Source organism: Pleuronectes platessa, chromosome 13, assembly GCF_947347685.1.
Source record: "Pleuronectes platessa chromosome 13, fPlePla1.1, whole genome shotgun sequence".
Lineage (NCBI taxonomy): Eukaryota > Metazoa > Chordata > Actinopteri > Pleuronectiformes > Pleuronectidae > Pleuronectes > Pleuronectes platessa.
The window spans coordinates 8940920-8959584 of NC_070638.1; the positions used below are offsets into that span (position 1 = coordinate 8940920).

Sequence of the window (18665 nt, forward strand, 5' to 3'; positions counted from 1 at the left end):
CGGGCGGCTCCGTTCATCAGCTTCCCATTCAAAGTAAAGGCCTGTTTCCAGAATTAATAACCGAACACGTTCAAGTAGTTTACTGTTGGATTTTAATTTGGACTCTTCAGCCATCTTCTTCCATTGTCGTGCATTCAGAAATTGAAGTGGAGAAGTTAAGTGTTTACTTATGAAGTAGGTTATATTGCTAGTTATTGATTTAGTATATTTTAAGCAGGATATTAGTGTAAAAAAAGAGCTAGTAGAAATAATCTTTAGTAGGTTAATATGTTACATGTTTTATTATAAAATGAGTTATGCTCAATGCTATCGTCAAAATGCTGCTATGATAAAAATATAATGGAGTGAAAGGTAAAGGACAAATTTTAACTTTTAAAAGTAGTTGAGTATAAATCATAAAATAGAAATAATTGAAAGAAGGCAATTGAGTAAATGTATGCAGGTACTTCTCATTGCTGCAATTTACATCTCTATTCTCTACATCAGGTTTTAGATTAAACAAATTGCTTAAAGCACTTAAAAATATTACACATGCTATATATAAAAAGGATAAAATGTGATTTTATCTGGTACAATAAATTCCACCTAAGTTTAGATAGGTGGAAACATTGATTATTGGTAGTAAAATTATTTTGGTTCTAATAAGCCCGACTCTTCCCGGAGTGACATGACAACCCTCATGTGGACTCAAAACGCAATTTTATTACAGCAAATCCATCCGAATCTCAACATCTTTCAAATAGCAGGTAAACATACAAAAGCTCACTTAACGTTTTTTATTAAATATGTAAAAAGCAGGTCAAGTTATTCACAAATAAAATGCAAACATGCAACACGTTTTTTGGGGAATGCATAATGAGTGGGACATGAAAAAAAAACATTTACCAGTCATTAATTATTGACAGTACAAGTTTACATTCCTTTTTCATTTACACAATAATAAATGACTAAAGCATTATGGTGCACTGCCCAGTTCAATATTAGTAAATGCAATATTAAGAAAGGGTATACAATGTTCTTACTGGAATATAGTACGGCAAATAACTCAGTGAACTGACTCATCTCCCTAAGACCTGTGGTTAAAAACAAAAGTCTGTAACAAACAGCTGAAATCGTAACAGTCCACAGGCTCCAACTGAGGCTTTAAAAATAAAAATGCTGAATTGTAGTAAGACTCGTCCTCAGTAATCTTTCTTCCTTTTGAGGTGTGAATTACACTGTGGAGCACATTGATTATCTGAAATGTTGGAATTTGCAAGGATAGCTGTCAGACAGACATAAGTTGGCATTATGCTACATTTTATTCACAATTCATCAACTGTATGGTCCTCCTTCACGAGGATGCAATTCTGAATCTTGCACTATGCCTAAGGCTTTACAATAATAAATATGGTGAGGGTCTATGGACAGATTGTCCAATACAGAGTCAAATGTCAGTGCAACATGTGGAAGGAGGTTTAATAAGAGCTACTACGAGCCCTTTCAGGGCCTGGCTTATTGCATTCTTGTGAATAATATTGTCGATATGCAAAATAAGAATAAAATAAAATGAAAAGGACAGAAGCTGGGAAGTTAACACTTGCACTGACAGGTAACTGGTACCTGTGTAAACTTCAGCATTTCATCACATCTACCGCACGATTAAAAATGAATTTTCCATCCACACAGTCCTCGGAAACTTCTGTGATGGTCTGAGCGTGTCTGCTGGCAGAGGTGGTCTCCACAAACCTGCCACAGCAGTTCACCAAAAGTCACAAAAACATTATACAGTGAGAAGAGAGATACAAAAAAATGTGATGGTGCTTCTATTCAGGAGGTTGCTTCATGTGCTCAGTCTTGGAGAGAACAAAAAATAAACCATGAGGAAAAATAAAAAATCCTTAAAACAGTTCTCACATATTTAAAAAGAAGGGTGTAACTGCAGTGAGGGGTGATGGGTGTCAGTATTCATCCTGTTCCTCCTGCTGATCATTTGGTGCCTCCTGGTGGGCTTGCTCTTCTGCTTCCTCTCCGTCACCCTCAGCCAACTCCACTCTTTCCTAAAATATAAAAGGGGGGGGGGGGGGGGGGGGGGCACAGACATGTAATACAGTTTGAGGCAAACACATGTGATCACACACACAGAGTGTGTTCTTGTCTCTTTCAAACACGCAATAACTTTCACATGATTTTCCCACCAGGAAGGTTTGACCTCACACATTTAGCTTGTGAGCATTCGTGCAGAAACAAACCTAACTGGAGAAAAAAATGAATGCTAAATCGTGTTCAAATCAGTTTGAAGTCACAGACTGACCTGGTCATCTGAGGCGTAAAGAACCTCCATTAGCCGATCAACAAACGGGGCGTTTTCTTCACCGTGTTCCTGGCACAGCAGCTCCACCTCTCGCAGCTTGCTGAAGTAGTAGTCCCTCTCCTTCTCCACCCCTTCCAGTGCCGACTTTAATGTGTCCACCTACAATAAACAAAATTCAGATGATTATTTTGAGCTTCAATATCAAAACACCCAATACTGCATGGACTTTGGTAAGGAGACACGACATGTCACAGTCAGTAGATAGCAGACAGTCACAAGACCGACTGGATAACCCCCAGAGCAGAGACACACACTGCTTTGAATGAACTGATTCGTGATTCACTCTCACAAACTGATGCACGTTGAAGGACCTAAATTAGATTTAAAGATTGCGTAACTTATTGAAACAATGGACATGAATAAATAATACAAGTTGTCTAAAGTATGCAAATCGTATTTAACCAGAGCAGTCTTGAACCATGATGAAACAGCAACTTTACTTGGTGATTATTCTATTGGCGGCTGCCCTGTCAATATTTTTAGTTTAATGGATTTGTTTAATACACAGTCAAGTAAAAATGCTGCATATCCGCTGGTTACAGCTTCACAACGGTAGGGACATCTCTTCATGTCAATATATACTCAATACTTTATGTTTTTCTGCTGCCGACTGATTAGATTGAAAAGCTTCAGCTCAATTTCATCCTGGTTTGATCCTTGGGCATGGTCACATCTGCAAAATGTATAATAATATACTATTATTAATATACTTTATTATTATACACCCCTTCAAGATGATATGTAGGAGGGTTGAACAGAAAGTATTATATCCAGTGTGGATGCTGTGAGATGTCATTGTTATGTTGCTGTGTAAAGAAGCAATGCTTTTTAGATAGTTTGGACTTGAGAACCTTATAGCTCATGTTGGAAATCTCTTGTGGATATTTTACATCTGTGCAGGCACCAGGATAAATTGTTAAACCCTATATTATTTGTTAGGTAGTCACAGGCAGAGTCCTTCACAGGGGTGGATTGAGCTTTCAAATAATTTGATGCCTAAAGTGTGTATATAAGTGCTGTTTAATGTTAACTGCAGATGCAAAGTACTTTTCAAAGCAATTATATCCTATCTATATTCTGTCAGTGTTCTATATAGATTTTTAAAGAGCTACATCTTTTTTCCCCCTCTTCTTCTTTGCCAAACCACTCAAGCTGTTGAATTACAGCTCGCAGAAGAGCTGTGAGCGGGCGAGTAAGGGAGTGTCAGTGAATGTGACCTGAGATCATTTTTTTCTTTTCTTTTTTGTTGTTAATGTTTTTAAAGCCATTATCATCTAACAAAGATGCCAATGCACTATTTTATGAAAAGTACACAATTTATTTACTTTCAATTTCCTCTGCTGTTTAATTTTTTCAGGCCAACAAACAGACACAGAAACATTGAAACAATTAGTTCATCGTTGTTACTTGTTGCTGCACCAACGGATCAAGTATGAAAAGACTGCATGCCTAATACAGCTTATAAAGTGATTATACAGTCATTAAGATCGAGGTCAGACAACACAATATTGAGCCCATAACACAAGTTATGCATTCTGACCTATTATATCATACGTGGGGAAGAAGCTAGAAATAGTGAAAGAATAGATTGGAAAAAAAGGCCAAACTGTGAGAGATAAATAAGCACGAATAAAATGTAGAAAGTATTTGCAGATTGAAGTATTTCCTGTGTGTGTGAAACATCTGCTTTGTGAGCCTATTTCAAAAGCAGAAGGTGGAGTTGTCGAAATGTTTTCCACAATTCCGTCCCACTCAGGCACGTATATGAAAATATGAAAGTATGTAACCACACCACCCCTCTAATCACCCCTGACAGAGGCCATCATTGTGGTTTAATCACAGCGACAAACGGTGCTGAAAAAAGACATGTGAGCAATGTGGAGAAAAGAGTTTCACAAAGATAATAAAATTAGACCACTTCCGGTCTAACTACCAGAAATTATAAACAAACCTGCTCTGTAAGATGTGTGACCTGCGCTTCCAGGTCTTTCTCCCCTTTGGCAGGAGTTGCAGTTGTTACAGGGATCTTCTTCGCTGAAGAGGGTCGGGATGTCGGTGTTGAGGACTTGGGGGTTGTGGAGGTTGACCTTGATGCTCCTACAAGCAAATTAAACGTTTATTACTCAGGAACAGACAAGCAGTTGCTATAATTTCTTGACCAACCCCCTTAATTTAAAAAACCAAGAAATTATGTAATTTCCTGTCAAACAATCTGGAAACTATTACAGTTTTTTACATAAAAAACAAGTGTTCCCATCTCAGGCCAGGCACAAAAAACAACAACATGTGAGAGTGTTGTTTTTGAACAGTGCGTCAAAATAAATATTTGCAAATGAAAAACCGGGATAATCAACGTGACCATTTGTAGTTTGAAGCTCACCTGCGGTGGGGGAGCTGGCTGCATGGAGGGACTTCTTTGGCAGGTTAAAGATCTGCTCACCGGGGTCAGGCGGGGGAATGGCATCCTGACCCTGTCGGGCTGCCACGGGGTCGTACTCTTTACCGTCGTAATTGGCATCAAAGAACTTCTTAAACCACTGGATGAAATCCAGATTGTCCTGAAATCTGCCCTTGACCAGTTTCTCCACAGGAATAATCTGAATCGAGGACGAGGACAGGAAAAGAAGGTCAGGCGAAGTTGAAATGTAAATTTAAAACACATATTTTGTGGAACAGTAAGTTATATAGATAATTTGGCACACAACTGGAACAGGATTGATGTAAAGTTCATGAGACCCACCTTGTCCACATTCATCCTTTTGAAGGATGCCTGCAGCACTTTGAAATTGTGAATGTACTCGTGCTCCAATTTAGCCTGGAACTTCACTTTCTTTAGACTGATGCAGCCAGGGAAGAGCAGATCCATGAACCCGCAATAGGCAGCTCCTAAAGATGTAATCAAATGTTAGTTGAGTGTATGAGCCACAGGAAACTCCAGCTACAGGCTAGGATTTAACAAATCTGTCTGACAAAAATCCCCTGGAATAACAAAGAGCCTGGGAGCGTTTTCTGGGTGCAGACGGTTGACCTTGTTTCCTTAAAAAGAAAACTATTAATTCACGCTCTTGGTAGCACGGCTAATATTAACTGAAGCCTATTTAGACTTTTGTCCATTTGAAAAAGAACAGGGCACCAGCTCAACCTGATTTTAGGCAAACTGAAATCTATAAAGTAAATCTAGACCGCACAGAGGAAGTCATCTATATTAATAAAAGGATCCTACACCTAAAGCAGTGTTAGTGTGTAAGTCTCTGTTTACAGAGAGGGACTCAAAGTGGATTACATGGTCACAGCAGGAGAACACGGAAGGGCTACAAGTTTATTTTTAGGAGACGCTCTGCCAGGGAGAGGTGAGCATGTTGCCACAAGTTGCTGTAACTGCCAGCTTACAGACTATTTGAACCCGGAAGATGTAATCTCCCAAACATGTTTCCCATCTCAAACAGCCTCTTTGAAAACATGCCCCGCCAGGAGAGGGAGAAGAAGATTAGATAAAGAGAGAGAGAGCAGAGAGAAGGTTTTTCATTCGGTTCTCACCTGAGGAGAGCTGCTCCACTTTCGTATAGTTTAGGCAGAGAATATCGTTAACCCAGGCAGTGATGTCATGCCTGCTCATAGTCTCCTGGGTTATTGAGGTAGAATATACGTTGACCGCCATCCCCCAGCTGCAAACAGAAAAACAAGAACACTGAGAAACAAGAGCAATGCAATAACAGGGAGGACCTTAACAAATACAAACATACAGGAGAATATAGAAAGAGCAACCACTTTACAATGACTGGCTGAAACGATTTATACACAAAACAACTGAAGAAATCAGAACAAATCACATTCAGGGATAATTTGATTAAATTCTAACTTTACGTTTGGACACTGGAAGCCACACAGTAAAACTGCTTCATCATATGATCGTTAGCATTTATCAACATGGCCAGACATACCCACAAATAAGCTGAGAGTCCAAACTGAAGTAAGGGCTCCTATAACTGTGGGCCCCTCACTCCTGCATGTCAGAGAACCAGTATCCACTCTTTGAATGTATCCCCATCGTCTCCAAGTCCCTTCACCGAGCACGGTATCATACATTATTAAAATAAGGCCAACAATTATGTAGTAAAGGGAACCGTAAGAGCAACATTGTACTTTAAAACCATAATATTGGACTAGTAGAACTGAATTAGGCATGAAAATGCTCAAAATGTTATCCGTATAATATATACAGTATATATTATACGGATAACATTTTTAGACTTTTTTAAACATAAGTTTAAGTTATATATATCTGGGCTGTAGCAGTCCCTGTGCTTTGTGTTCATATTTGCTTCTATATCCTTTGATTTGATTTCACTGACATAGTAAATAAAAATCTGTTGCAAAGTCTGGTTAGATGGTGAGATTTTGTCAACTGGCAAGCTGTGGCTTTTGGGGTCTTCTGGCAAACTTTAATCCTTAAGCTACAGATTAAGCACTTAAACAAACTGGCAACAAAACACTGAAACAACCTTCTAAGTACCATGATTTCCAGCGAGTAACACACTTTAGGGTAAATCTTAGCAACCAGCCAAAGTATACTGTTGATCTCCCAGGCATGTATTGATAATTTTTTCACATATTTTCACAATTTCCTTGATCATGCTGAGATAAATGCTTTGTTAACGGGTTGTGTGTCTTTAGTTTTTTAACTGCAAAACAAAATGACTTTAAAGCCCATTCAGTAATAGTTTGACCATATTGACAACAGGTTCCATCCCAATTATTAGTGACACCTAGTTCAAGGTTATGCAGTCAAATACAGAAGACCTGCAATAAATCCTCCTACAAGAAGGTTTTACTATTACGTTTTAATTCAATCTTTTTTAGAAAGATGTTGATTCACAGGTGCTGAACCTGTAGTTTATGGAGCTGTTCAACTTAATTGTGTTAAACACACAGGTTTTGATATTGTTGTGTCAATTTATCAATGAGGCTATTCTAGATCCCCTCTTGGGAATTTAGAGATGCAATGGTTATACAATCGACAGAACATTAATAGACATTTATTTTGATAACTTACTCACACATGACAGTAAATCAAATCTCTGGTTTGCTGGGACTGTTGTCTCAGACAAACAAAGCATTCAGAGGAAATTGCCCTCGGCTTTAAGAAATAGTGAATGTAATGTAATTTTACTTTTCATAATCAAAACAATTTGGCAGATTAATCAATCATGAATGTTAGATGCAGCCCTAGTATGAAGCAGGGTTCACATATGTTCCACCAAAGCTGCACTAACGCCTCTTTGAAACAGTTGCAACAAGAAATGGACATTATAACCTTCATTGAGTGAAGATTTCTTAAGACTTCGATGGTTTTAACTGGGGGAACCTTCTAAATGAGTGTACAATAAAATAGAAATCAGCAACATCCAGCATACCAATGAAAACAGAGTGCAGTCCTCCTCAGATCCTCTCTCAAAATGAAGACTTAGCTGGGACTGATTTCAGCCTTCTTCTCTGAAAGGCAGCAGAAGGACAGCTGCAATAAAAACACCCTTCTTATTGGATTATGGCAGCCACTAATATGGCATTAAATCTTGCTAAATCATCGTGCCCCACTAGCAGACACCAGGGTATGTGCAGGATGATAATAATAACCCTCCCATCATCATTAAAAAAAAAGGGCTCTGGCAGCAGTGCAGGAGCTGAGGCCCGGCTCACTGATTCCCAGAGAGGGAAGGAAGGAAAACTGGGCCAGAGGATCCCATGTCAACAAAGCGGATGTACTGTATGTGCTATTGCTGCTGCTGCTGCTGCTGCTGCTGCTGCTGCTAGCATGCTTTGTTAGCTGGGGCAGGGATAGCCACCAGGGCAGGGCTGCTGTCTGGATCCAAACAGGGAGGAGGGTGGATCCAGGCTTGAGTGGCAGGTAAAGAGGGGTTTACCCTTGAAATCATCACGTTAAACCCACACCAGCGTTATGAAGGTGGTTTAATGTGGCTGTGGGGTGTCATGTCACGATGGGAATCTTCCAGCAGCAGCAGCAGAAGGGGCGTCTGTCGCTGTCCTGTCATTCGACAAGCGACAGCGTTTCAATCCAATCCAGCAGAAATCTGCCTGTGCAAACACACGCACACACACACAAACACACACCGTTACACCGGGCAACGACTACACAAGCTGCCGGCGACCGGCCCCCCACCAGCAGAGAGGGGCTCTGACCTGAGAGCGGTTTACGCCATGGTGTCAGGGCTAACATGAGAGGAGACAACGGGGGGAAGAGGAGCGGATGAGTGCGAGGCTCAAACCGACACACGTCGAAGAGGAGGAGGAGGAGGAAGAGGAGGAGGAAGAGGCCAGCATGCAGGCTACAGTCTGCACCAGTGTCTTGTCTCTTTTTTATATGCTCTTACATATCTTTGTCTTCTAACATTACAAAACGACTGCGGCATTACACGGATTTACCTGTAGGCGCGCTCTCCCCGCACCGTATTTTTCCTGTAAGGAATGATGTTGGTTCCGTTGTCCGGGACGAAGTCGTTGTTATTCTCTCCATTTGGGGAAAGGGCTTGGGTGGGACCGGGCATTTGGGTCTCTAACGTGTGGAACAGAAAACTCTGTTCTCTGTCTGGCCGGAGGGAAAAATAAATAAAAACAACAGGAACGATGCAAATGCTAAAGAAAGTGCCGCACCTCCAGGTCTCTCTCTCTCTCGCTCTCTCGCTCTCTCTCTCTCTCTCTCTCTGTGTCTCTGCTTATTCTTCACAAATCTCTGCCCGTGTGACGTCGCTGCACCGTGCACCACGTGACCGCTGGGCATGGCTGCCTCTTCCCTATGGGGGGGGCTATTTCACTGCTCCAAATCACATTGATCGCTCGAGAGTGCGCGTGCTAAAATAGCATCATCAGATCAGATCAATGCCGGATGCTTTTTGCTTTTGATTCTGCGTTTGAGCCGCTCAGCGGATGCTCAGGGGACAATGGGAATGTGGGAGGAAGGATTTGATCAAAAAGGAAAATGCAGCCCACCCAGTTTCACCCACAGATGATTAGATGATAATCAAACATCTTGTTTACACTATATATACTGCATATAAAAACAAGCAGGCAGGTCCTGAGAGGATAAAGTGGTGCTGATGAAAATGATGACACACACACACATGGTATGTGATATAAAGCCGTTTTGATTACTAACCATATGAATCAATGATACCACTTCCCTTTAAAAAGCCCCTACTTGGCATTTAGAAGGATATAAACATTTAATAATCGTTTGGATGACACTATAAACTAAAATGGGTAGTAACTATTAGTTTTATTATTGATTCATCTGCTGATCATTTCTTTGATTAAAGGTTTGTTGAATTACGTGTCAAAGAAAATATTTTTTTTACTAGTATATAGATAAGAACTTTAATAGTGCGTTTTTCACCTTTTTGTCTAAAAAATATTAAAACAAATAATTGAACACATTATCTTTTATTTCAGCTGGAGATATGAGTGGAATGCAAAGAATTAATCATTCATCAAGAGTTTATATGTGGCTTATAAATGCTACATTAAGGCAGTTCAAGTAAAGTGTTAATCAATCGTTAAAAAAAAGGTTATCACCATAAAAACACATTAATTCAACACTAAGTTTATATTATATTAAAAGTCTGAAAGTTCAAGTGCTACAGCAATAGTCAATCAATTCTGACGACTGATTAATAGTTCACAATTTTTCACAAAGAACTTGGTTCCAGCTTCTCAAATTAAAAAAGAAAATTAGAAAAGTACAGCAAAGATCAATGATGACTGCCCCCTTGTTGCTTTAGGCTGTTCCTAGTTTTTGTTGTCAGATCTGTGGTTTTTTAACTGCTTTTTGTTTTTGAGCGAGTCGTATGTGTGTGACACTGCTGAGAAACTATTCTCAATAAGACAGACATTTTTTCCGTGTTTCACATACAACTTGGATTGTATATAAACATACATTTTCAGCAGAGTACAATTTTACTGCATTTGAATGACATATAATGTGACACGTGATATGCACATGATTAGTAATCAAGGATAAGAAGCAGCTATTAGAAAACCAGCAGTTCACAGTGACAGCCATGATGGACAATGGATTGATGTCACAGCTCTGTTAACAGCACTGGACTAAAACACCAACGAATACAGCCCAGCTGTCATGCTTATACAGGAATTTTATGCAAGTATGTCCAGCCATTCATATGGCCTAATACAATATGCTTTAGCAGAAGTATTCATGCAGAAGTAAAACATTTCTACTATTCTGTTACTGCCTTGATTTGTTTCCTGCCAAGACTTATTTTCCATTGTACTGTTTCTTTAACTGAAAGGTGTCCTGACTTTTTTTTTTTTTGAGAATGCCTACCATCCTATATCAGTGTTTGTTTAAATGTTAACATAGATAGAGAGGGGCGTACATTTTAAGATCAATACAACTATCCATAGAGCATCTGTCAGTCCAAAGGTCAACTCCGATTTTGCACAGTATTGCTCTAAGTTTTTCATGAGTCAGAAGTGTTTTTTAGTTTTTTTGGTGTTAAGAGTCCAACCGAGGACACAGTTTATTTTCCTCTTTTGCTACAAGCTGATTTAAACCCTTTCATACTGTAAATTGCAATACCACATATTATAATTTTTTTCTGTCAATATAATGAATGATGTTTCAATTTCTGTTACTTCTGCTTTTCCAAGGAGCTAAAAGATGTCAAATACTCACTACTCTTGATCAGCAAGCTGGGTACTCTGCTAAAACTCTAGTGCCATCATGAGGCCAAAACTGTCATCACATTTTGACCAAGAATTTACAAACGCACACAAGCCCACTCTAATTTACCCTGATCGATAACGAAAATCAATAAGATAAATCAAACAATTTACAAAACAATTTACTCTTTGTTATGGTTGTTATTTAGCATGATTTTCTTTATCTGCATAGCACAAGCTTAAAAAGTGATCTTGACATCTTCTGTGATCAGCCATGTCAGCAAAGCGTGTGTACATGAAACCCTGTGGATTGCCCCTTTAATTGTGACATCACAAAATTCACCTTCACACTGAACAGTGCATTAAAATATGTGAAAACATAAGAAATAAATCAAGGCAGTGGACAAAGTGCGAAATATTCAACTATAGTGTACGGGAGGAAAATTGGCAACCACCTCTTCTGGGTCAAAAGTATTCTTTAGTCCTTCCTTACACAAATTCCTGCAGAGCCAAACACAAGAGACACAGCCAAGAACTAAACTCATTAAATGGCCATACTGTGGACACTAGGCACATTTCCACTAAGAAGTAAGCATGCATGCAGAACTACATTTCCACTACAGTAATGCTAGAGGCCCACTCAGACTGGAAAGTGACAACTGCAGCATTTTGGCATCATCAAGTGAAAGTAGAGTCGTCCCTTTTTTAGGCGGCAAGCAGCACAAGTATGACATGGTCAAAGATCAGTGGCATCTATATGCTTGTCGCAATAAGTTTGCTTCGGCCAGGTTGGGTGGAAAAGTTTCTACCAGGTTTACACTGAAATGAACTTGCCACGTGCCAATCTGAAGGGCCTTAAATTGTCAACACAGAAGTTCACAGCCGGTTTCAAATGCATGTTCAAAAAGTCGTCTGGGCCAACAGCTTCACCTGTAGAGAGGGATTCTCGTCTGTGGTGCTCTCGACTAAAATCGAGAATTGTATCACCACCACAAATTTAAAACCACAGACATATCTGAAGTTGCATTACAAGAAAAGGACAAGAAGTAGGAGCATCTTCTTTTCATGAATTTATGACTGTTTGAAGCAGCGGTCGGTTAGTGCGTCGTGCTTTGTGATCTGGTGACGGTGAGTGGGGTAACAGATGGATTCATGAAGGTGTCTATTGTCTCCTCACCCGAACAGTGACTTCTCTCACAGTTTGCTTTCTGCTGATGTCAATACCTTAAAGTGGAAAAGGATTAATAACTTGATGCTGAGACACTTTCTTCAGCCTCCTTAAAGTAGAGCAATCTCCAATACTTAGTATACAGCCAATTAAGACGTTATAAAACCACTGGCGTCCTCACCGGTTGCATGTACCAGACATCAGTCTAACTTTGACATCATTTAAAGTATTTTATTGTATGTTACTGAACCTCTTCTAAACTGGAATTCCTCATGCCAGTACATGCTCAGGCTCACCCAGGGGAACAGGGGCCTGGAAACAAGGCAGACAAGATGGACTTCTAGCAAGCAGCTGCTTGTTAATGCAGCCGGCAGTCAATGCTGTGAGGGGCGGGTGGGGGGGACATGCTGGTAATGCACAGCCTTAGTGATGATATATGTTTTACACTACAGTGTGTTAATGCTGAGCTCAGTCCATTAGAGGAAAGGCCAGAGCTGTGCTGTCTCCATTCATATCTCACCAGTGGCTCTCTTGAGGTGGCTTATCAAGAAGGGGGGGGGCGGCAGCTCCACTCAGCACATCCATCCCCCCCAGCATTCAAAGAATAGCTAAGAGGTCAGTGTGAGGTTTAAATATCATTTTACTTCTCATGGTGTTCAAATGTTATCGATGGAAAGGAGGATATAAAGGGAGAGTGATAAACATGGGAGGAACTGGGAGAACTGGTTTAGCTCATCTTATACAGTGGTTTATTTTAAGCCTTTATGGAAAGTTGACGTTGGCATTTGAAAGAGGGGGGGATGGGGGGGGGGGGGGGGGGGGGGGTGGATAAAGATAAAACGACAAGGTGAGGAATAGTCACTACTTCCTGTCCCGGTCTGTCCCCACCACTCACATCGCTACTAACGGGAGACGCGAAAGCAGCGCTGCTAATTACTGTTATCTTTTAAAACCCGAGCTAGCTACTGAAGCTAACTCCGCTCCGTGCTGGAAATGACAGCAGGGGGAGTTAGCTTCGACCGGCGCACACGATAGCACGCAGCCCGTCAAAGCGAAAGCTAAAGAGTGAAGCGGGTTTTGAAAGAGCCCGACATTGTTCGCACGGGCGCTGGGACATCTCGTCCGAGCTAACCGCCAACTTGCAGCGAAGCTAATTTGGCTCCTGCCCTCCCGGCGCTGACGCGGAGGAGCGGTGACAGCTCCCAGATGCCCTGACCCCGGGGAACGTCCCCGCGCACACACCGGTCGCTTCGTTTTGAAACACGTACACATGGCGTCACAGGTTTAAAGTGGCACTACAGACTGGAACTGAAGCGGGACTCACCAGTGATGATCCTCAGGTTGAACAACGAGCGGTTTTAAACACAGGAGAAAAGCTGTTTTCCGGCTGTGTCACCACACCCTCTGCCGCCCAGAATCACTACGCGATGAGCAGAGAGCGGGTATGTGATTGGCGGGCGTTTCATCGGTGTTTAGGCGGATTGGTTGGCGTGTGACATCTGTCCGGGGGTTGACCAATCATGTGTTGATGCGCTGATCACTCACACTGCCACACAGCTTTCATTCTCACCAGGTATTTTTGGATTTTTCTTCCAATAATTATTGCAAGATTTAGAACCTAGTAAAAGGTAAATTTGTCCACGATACATGGCTCTGTCAGGGTTTGTATATATTATTTCACATTGCTAAACCCATACTACTACACCAATTGATGGTTATTACTGATCAAGTAGACACATGCGGAAATTCCGAAGTGGTGAAAATTTACTTATCATTTATTTTCTGTAATTTTTGTATTAATAGATCTATTGTCTACAAATTAGTGTGTGTGTGTGTGTGTGTGTGTGTGTGTGTGTGTGTGTGTGTGTGTGTGTGTGTGTGTGTGACGACAGGAAACTCCAGCGAACACGACACGCTTCTTGTTCGTAACTCTGACACTCTCATCCACCACTGTATTCTTCACTCCCCTTCCTCATTCACCCTTGATACGCCAACTCATCAGCCAATGAGAGCCTGGCATCCCAAAATTAAAGGGGAAATCTGTGAAAAAGGACGAATGTATTCATAATGTAACATATTTGGAAGCTTATAAAAAGCTTATGAATACATTCGTCCTTTTTCACAGATTTTCCCTTTAATTTTCTCAGTTATTCTACAGTAAAAGTACCCAAAAATATGTACGAGCATAGTCAGAGACACCATGAACAGGAATCCACTCAAAGTAACTTATAACCTCTCATGGAATATTTTTTATAAGCTTCCAAATATGTTACATTATGAATACATTCGTCCTTTTTCACAGATTTTCCCTTTAATTTTCTCAGTTATTCTACAGTAAAAGTACCCACAAATTTGTATGAGCATAGTCAGAGACACCATGAACAGGAATCCACGCGAAGAAACTTATAACCTCTTAAGGAATATTTTTTATAAGCTTCCAAATATGTTACATTATGAATGCATTGGGCCACTTTCACAGATTTGCTATTTAATTTTCTCAGTTATTCTACAGTAAAAGTACCCAAAAATTTGTATGAGCATAGTCAGAGACACCATGAACAGGAATCCACTCTATGTCATTTATAACCTCTCAAGGAATATTTTTTATAAGCTCCCAAATAAGGTAACATTATGAATGCATTGGGCCACTTTCACAGATTTGCTCTTTAATTTTCTCAGTTATTCTACAGTAAAAATACTCAAAACTGTGTATCAGCATAGTCAGAGACACCATGAACAGGAATCCACGCGAACTAACTTATAACATCTCAAGGAATATTTTTTATAAGCTTCCAAATATGTTACATTATGAATACATTCGTCCTTTTTCACAGATTTTCCCTTTAATTTTCTCAGATATTCTACAGTAAAAGTACCCAAAAAATTGTATGAGCATAGTCAGAGACACCATGAACAGGAATCCACGCGAAGTAACTTATAACCTCTCAAGGAATATTTTTTATGAGCTTCCAAAAATGGTAACATTATGAATACATTGGGCCACTTCCCAGATTTGCCCTTTAATTTTCTCAGTTATTCTACAGTAAAAGTACCCACAATTTGGATCAGCATAGTCAGAGACACCATGAACAGGAATTCACTCGATATCACTTATAACCTCTCAAGGAATATTTTTAATCAGCATCCAAATATGGTTACATTATGTACACATTTTTTTTTTTTTTACAGACTTGCCCTTTAATTTGCACTAAAAATACATGATAATTGACATGAGCAGATACGCCATAAAGATTAAAAAAATAAAAAAATAAAAAATTAAGTTGTATTTGTAGTAATTTTAGGCCGTTTCAGCCAACCATGCTGTTTTACCGTATAGCCACAAGTAGACGAGCAAAAAAAAACCCGGTGGCGGCTGGCTTCCTAGATGACGGCTCACTTTACTGCAGTCACAAACTTGCTTGTTAGCGCTGTTTATTCAGTTTAACAGGAGAAGACGACATGTCTCTAGATCAGATCATCTTCCGTGATCAGATGGGTCTCTCAAAGTGAGTGGGCAGGTCGGAGCGCCGGGGGACACACACACACACACACACACACACACACACACACACACACACACACACACACACACACACACACACACACACACACACACACACACACACACACACACAGACACACACACACACACACACACACACACAAACTCGCACTCGCCCGTTCCTGGTATTTCATGATGGCCTGATACGGTGATGTACGTGACGTTCACTCACGTTCACGTCACATCGTTACTTTCACGTTAATAATATGAAAACTGATTTGTTAAGTTCAGCGTTCGCGAAACATATGCACAACATTGTACTGTAAAGTCTACTCCAAGGTGCTGGAAAGGAGGGTTCGGCCGATCGTCGAACCTCAGATTGAAGAGGAACAATGCGGTTTTCGCCCCGGACGTGGAACTACGGACCAGCTCTTCACTCTCGCAAGGATCCTGGAGGGGGCCTGGGAGTATGCCCATCCGGTCCACTTGTGTTTTGTGGATCTGGAGAAGGCGTATGACCGGGTCCCCCGGGAGAAACTGTGGGAGGTGCTGCGGGAGTATGGGGTAAGGGGGTCTCTCCTCAGGGCCATCCAATCTCTGTACTCCCAAAGCGAGAGCTGTGTTCGGGTCCTCGGCAGCCAGTCAGTTTCGTTCTCAGTGGGTGCTGGTCTCCGCCAGGGCTGCGCCTTGTCACCAATCCTGTTTGTGATATACATGGACAGGATATCGAGGCGTAGTCGTGGTGGGGAGGGGTTGCAGTTCGGTGGTCTGAGGATCTCGTCACTGCTTTTTGCGGATGATGTGGTCCTCATTGGATCATCGGCTTGTGACCTTCAGCACTCACTGGATCGGCTGGCGGCCGAGTGTGAAGCGGCTGGGATGAGGATCAGCACCGCTAAATCTGAGGCCATGACTCTTAGCAGGAAACCGATGGATCGCTTACTCCGGGTAGGAAATGAGTCCTTAGCCCAAGTGAAGGAGTTCAAGTACCTCTGGGTCTTGTTCGCGAGTGAGGGTACTATGGAGCGTGAGATTGGCCGGAGAATCGGAGCAGCGGGGGCGGTATTGCGTTCGCTTTACCGCACCGTTGTAACGAAAAGAGAGCTGAGCCGCAAGGCAAAGCTCTCGATCTACCGGTCGATCTTCGTTCCTATCCTCACCTATGGTCATGAGGGCTGGGTGATGACCGAAAGGACGAGATCGCGGGTACAAGCGGCCGAGATGAGTTTTCTCAGAAGGGTGGCTGGCGTCTCCCTTAGGGATAGGGTGAGAAGCTCAGTCATCCGTGAGGGACTCGGATTAGAGCCGCTGCTCCTTTACTTAGAAAGGAGTCAGCTGAGGTGGTTTGGGCATCTGGTAAGGATGCCCACTGGGCGCCTCCCCTGGGAGGTGTTTCAGGCACGTCCAGTGGGGAGGAGACCTCGGGGAAGACCCAGGACTAGGTGGAGAGATTATATCTCAACACTGGCCTGGGAACGCCTCGGGATCCCCCCGTCAGAGCTGGTCAATGTGGCCCGGGAAAGGGAAGTCTGGGGCCCCCTGCTTGAGCTGCTCCCCCCGCGACCCGACCCCGGATAAGCGGATGACGATGAGATGAGATGTACTGTACAGCCACTGCAGAGGGGCCGAAGAGCCGCGGGTGGCCGAACCCTGTGTGTAACCGAATTTCTATGGTGTATTGGACGTTTTTGTGGCAGCAGTGTCCATCACTTTTAGCTGTCCCCTGGAAACACTTCCGTTGTGTTGTGGCCTCTTCTTGCTGCGCGTTTGGCTTTTTGCAACGCGTTCCGGTATTTGCAGCGCTTTTCTCTTTTTGCAGCGCGTTGCTGTAATGTGTTGTGTTGTGTTGTGAAATTGATGAAGATGTTTTTTTACTTTGCTGGTGTTTTGTCAACTTGCATGTGTTTTCTTAAGTTGCCGTTCGTTGAGCTTTCAGGGCCACCGTACTTCTGCGCAGAATGTGCGCAATGGGCTTCTGCGCAGGATGTGCGCGCGCAGTTTTTTTGTTTTTTTTTCCCCTATTTAATTTAAATAAAATAAATATATATTTAATTTAATAAAAATGTTTATATTTAATTTTATATTTAAAATTTTTATATTACATTTCATCATCATTTCTCCGCGCTGGTTCAGGGGTAAATGATGCTGGTCTTCACAGGTGACTGACCTACGCAAGCCTCTAGCCGCCACCCCCCCCACAGGAGATTATGTGCTTGTGTGTGTGGCCGCGGCGCTTCCTGGTTCTTCCCGGCACTACGCTGCCGTTGGAACAGCCAAAGTATTTACCATGGGCGAGGAAAGGAGGCGGAGCTCTTTTCACAGCGCTTCTACCTCCGGTGAGTCCCGGGGTTAGAGGATGATGGTGTTACGTTAATGTATTGTTTTACATTGCATGTGTCACGTCATGATATGATTTATCTGTCGCCTGTACCAGGAGCCGCCCCTGTCACTGGTTATCTTGGCTCGCTGTCTGGCCGGTAACCAGCCGTCCGGACCGCTCCGTGAAGAAGGAGGAGGAGATGTTTCTTTACTTGGAATTCGGCCACTTTATTTCTCGGATATACAGCAGGAGCAACACTCACACCACCTCTAGTAGTCCGTCACTTCTCCTTATAAACACACTTTTAGCGTATTTTCCTACAATACCCTGGTGCACTACGTCACACACTAGAAACTTTCCTTAAGGGGGCAGGCCATACCTGCAACACAACAGCTCTCGGTCTCATATACAGATGGGAAGAGAAAGCAGAGACGCAGACTCAGCAACTACAAATCCGAGATCTGATGCACCTTATTATTATCTGAGGGATTTTTACACACTGTCTGATAAACATTCAGACAGTAAAGGCAAGGGGTAGTGATGGATAAGGTTTTCTTTAACAAGTTGTCTTTCATTCTCACTTTCCACCTTAAAACTATGAAATGAACTGAAATATTAACTAGTTCAG

At 41.9% G+C, this 18665-nt stretch overlaps 1 protein-coding gene across 6 annotated transcripts; it reads right to left on the reverse strand.

Moving 5' to 3' along the window:
- Positions 1-682: 682 nt before the first annotated feature.
- On the reverse strand, positions 683-13651 carry mapre2 (microtubule-associated protein, RP/EB family, member 2). Of its 6 annotated transcripts, none has more exons than XM_053438441.1 (8): positions 13540-13651; positions 8795-8957; positions 5891-6018; positions 5094-5239; positions 4734-4950; positions 4305-4450; positions 2294-2452; positions 683-2039 (listed from the first exon to the last, which is right to left on the reverse strand). In XM_053438441.1, the coding sequence occupies exons 2-8, from the start codon at positions 8914-8916 to the stop codon at positions 1941-1943; spliced, it is 1017 nt and encodes a 338-aa protein (XP_053294416.1). In that variant the 5' UTR covers positions 8917-8957; positions 13540-13651; the 3' UTR covers positions 683-1940. The 6 variants fall into 6 exon arrangements, with proteins under 6 accessions (XP_053294416.1, XP_053294419.1, XP_053294422.1 ...); XM_053438444.1 differs by lacking the exon at positions 8795-8957 and adding an exon at positions 12225-12271 and having other exon boundaries at positions 13540-13647; XM_053438447.1 differs by lacking the exon at positions 8795-8957 and adding an exon at positions 11503-11548 and having other exon boundaries at positions 13540-13620.
- Between the last annotated feature and the right edge of the window lie 5014 nt (positions 13652-18665).